Below are 3,909 nucleotides of genomic sequence, written 5' to 3'. Positions count from 1 at the left end.
TATATATATAATATATGTATATTTATAATTTAAAACTAGATTATATATACAATATTGAGTTCATTTTTATTAAAAAATTATATTTTTCAGATGAAGAATATTAAATCCTAAATCAATTTTTGATACACCTGTATAAAAATGATATTAAGAATGAAGTTTTTATTTTTATGACAGTATTATTTTAAATTCATAAGTATTTTTAATAATATTACTTTAAAATTATATAATTATAAATTAAATTGAAGTCAAACAATAGTAAATCAAGATAAATGGATAATAATCCATTAAATAAATAATCAAAATGTTCTTCAAGAAAGTTTTATATTAGGTAATTGAAATACTAAATCTATTATCAGAATCACATGATATCAAATTTAATTTTTTTATTCTAAAAGTACAATATTTTATTTTGCAACAATAAAATGATATTTCTTATGCAAAAGAAAACTGTAAATATAAAAAGTATTACTTTTGATAAAAATTTGATTTGTGTTATAAGATTTTATGTTAATAGATTGATAAAAGGTTAATAAACTTCTTCAAAAATCAAAATTTTCATTTTTATTTGAAAATAAATCAAATAAATCAATTTAGTTTCGGAAAAATCAGAGATATTAGTAATAAAAAGTGATATTTCCATTAAAAATTTTACAAATATTATATTAGAAAAACTACAAAATTCTCATTCATATTAAAATCTTTTATTATATAAATCATGATTAATCCTTTAATTAAAAAATAATCGTTAATTTTCTATAAATAAATACAAAAAGAATTAAGCAAAAATATAAATTTCAACGATATCAATTTTGTTACAATTAATTTTTAGATCTTTATTTTAATTTTAAAAAGTTTTATTTTTTTAAAACTGGAAATAAAAAAAGAAAAATGATATATCTAAATATTAAATCTAATATTCTAGATTAAATTATGTTTGTAATATTGTTTATAATTTATATAAATAATGATAAAATATATAGATATATAATATATTATAGTTTATACTATACTATATATAATATATATAGATAGATAATATATATAGATATAATAAAACTTAAAAAAAGAAACTGTATATGTTAAGTAATAATAATAAATAATAATAAAGTAGTAATAGTAGTAGTAATAGTAGTAGTAGTAATAATAATAATAATAATAATAATAATAATAATAATAATAATAATAATAATAATAATAATAAATAAATAAATAAATAATACAATTTTTCAAAGCGAATTTAAAATAATGAATTTTATTACAATAGATATTCTATGAAAAGAAAAAAACAAAAAAATTAGTAGAAGAACGGTATACAATATTAAATATAAAAGAAAGTATTATTGATTATTTAATAATAAAATATTATTGATTATTTACTAATACTTAATCGTTTATTTATATATAATATACATATACATTGAAGAAACTGAATTATTTATAGAATAATATATTTTATATTATTTATTTATTGATTCTTAAAATCATTTGATATTATTTATTTTATTCATTTGTTATTGAATTTAATTAAAAAGATATTTTATATTAATAATGATCAAAATTATTTCAATTAAGAAATATAATACAAATGTTATGTTCAAAGAAGCGTTAATTTGTGGTATATCATTAATTCACTATTTTCATATCAATAAATACAAGTTTCAATGTCCAACATCAGAAATGACATTTCCAATAACTTACAAATTAATAAAGTAAATTATTATTGAAATCGTAATTTATTATATATGTTATAAATCATCTTGTATATGTATTTTTAACAAAATAATAATGTAATGTAAAATTATTCATGAATCTAGATATTATATATTATTTAATAATTAATAAATTTACAACACCGATTTTTTTTAAAATTAAATCAAAATTTTGATAATTTTCTATTATATTGTTTTTCATTAAATAAATTTTTGTTTATATTATTCGCTATAAACACAATATTTATAAAAGTTTTCTTATTGATTTTGTTTTTTTAAAAATAAAATAGCGTTACACAAATTTATTTACTTATTATAGAGAAAAATGTTTGAGGAAAAGAATCAATGACTAGTTGTTCTTTCCTCTTCTTCTTTTTTCTTTTTTTTTTTTTTGATTATTTCGAAGTGTAATGAGTCATGAATTTATTTGAATAAGACTAATGTGTTCGATCATTTGGATTATGTGGTCTTATTTCTTATTAGAATTGGGGAAAGTAAATGATGAGCGTTAGGATTGCAAGTACAATAACGCTTTCACTTTTGAAAACAAAGTTCATTTGTATTTCTGAGAATCAGAGTAATAATAGATATTAGAATCGATTTAAGAATTTCCTACGAGATTGATTGATTTTTATTTGTTAAAAAATTTAATTTTTCAAAAATTTATAAAAAAATTATAAATAATTATTTTTATATTAATTTAATATTANTATCTGCTTTCATGATAAAATTAATCGACTTTTTTATATTTAAATTGATTTAAGTTTAAATTTTTTAAAAGTCAATTTTAATAGATATAATAAAAATATAATAAAAATAATTTGTTTGCTATAAAAAATGTTTTTTATTAGAAAAATAATAAAAATAGAATAAATTTTCATTTCATGCAATAAATTATCATTTTGTATATTATTATATTATGAAGAAATATATGAATTGCATATTAATTTAGTTTATAAAATAATAGCGAGAAAAAATTAAAAATTCTTTTTCAATTTTTATTCTTAAAAAGAAATAACTTACAAATGTTTCACATTTAATATAAAAATTATTACTGGTGACAATTAAAATAAAGAATTATTATTATTTTCTTATTAATATAAATTAATAAATTATGGAAATGGTGATTTAACGAAGTATGAGTTACATCGTAACACTAAATAACTATTACTTAAATATTACGAAATCGAACATAGAAATACTCATAGTTCAAACATTCGAAATATAGAATTCTAGTATAATAAATGAAATTGAATATATAATTCAGAAAATATCTTTTATCTTAATTTTAAATGTTTAAAATACATATAATATCATTAATATAACTAGTTAAAAATAAACTTCTATATGAAATTATTTATTATTTTTTTTTAGATAATATCATAAAATTATATTGTTTATATTATTAACATTTTAATAATAAAATTATATGAGATTTTAAACAATGACAGTAATTGAAATGAAATTAATAATTATATTAGCTATTACATATTTACTATTATGTATTTACTATTTGTAATATTTTATGTATATTTTGAAACTTAGTTATTAAGCTAAAAAAAATGCATATATACTTAAATATTTATGTATGTAATATTATCTTATATTAGTTTTATAAAATTATTTATATAAGATTAATGAATATAGATTAATGATTATGAATCAAATTTTATATTTATCTATTCATTCTAGTATTCATGCATAATATTTACAAACGCAATGAATATTATTATTTTTATGAATCATATCTGTAAATAATTAGAAATTTATATTCTAAATAATTCAGAATTTTGAATTTTATATTCAAGTTGTATATATATTGCATTATTATTATAATAAAAATTCAATTGATATTTAATTCTATTAAATAATAAAATCATTTATAAATAAAAAATAAATTAAAATTCTTTGTTTCTTACATCTACTTTTTATATCATATGGAATTTGATCTATTCATTTCTTTATATTTTCTTTCTTCTCTTTATTCTTAATTTTTAAATTGCCTAACTTTTTAGATTATAAAAAAGTGATATTAGAGAATTCTTTTTAAATGTTTAAAAATGAATAGAATCTTAAAAAAATTTTTTTTAATATTTTATTCTTAATTTACAGAGCAGCGTGAGGTGGCCAAAATGCTGACTGCTCACTCTGAGATGCACGAAAAACGGGATCCCCTTGGAGGTGGACAATATGGAGTAGG

The 3,909-nt window shown here is 15.9% G+C and overlaps 1 protein-coding gene across 4 annotated transcripts in view; it reads left to right on the top strand.

The window, feature by feature from the left end:
* The first annotated feature begins 3,786 nt into the window (after positions 1–3,786).
* The window catches only part of LOC102670572 (putative transcription factor capicua), an 11,680-nt gene continuing 11,557 nt past the window's right edge, over positions 3,787–3,909 (top strand). For all 4 annotated transcript variants that reach the window (XM_006614387.2, XM_006614388.2, XM_006614389.2 and 1 more), the window contains exon 1: positions 3,787–3,909. In XM_006614387.2, the coding sequence (XP_006614450.1) occupies positions 3,842–3,909 (68 nt within the window). In that variant the 5' untranslated portion in view covers positions 3,787–3,841.

This window comes from Apis dorsata, unplaced genomic scaffold (assembly GCF_000469605.1).
Source record: "Apis dorsata unplaced genomic scaffold, Apis dorsata 1.3 scaffold_176, whole genome shotgun sequence".
In the NCBI taxonomy this organism is placed as follows: domain Eukaryota; kingdom Metazoa; phylum Arthropoda; class Insecta; order Hymenoptera; family Apidae; genus Apis; species Apis dorsata.
This window is presented reverse-complemented; position numbering and strand designations above follow the sequence as displayed.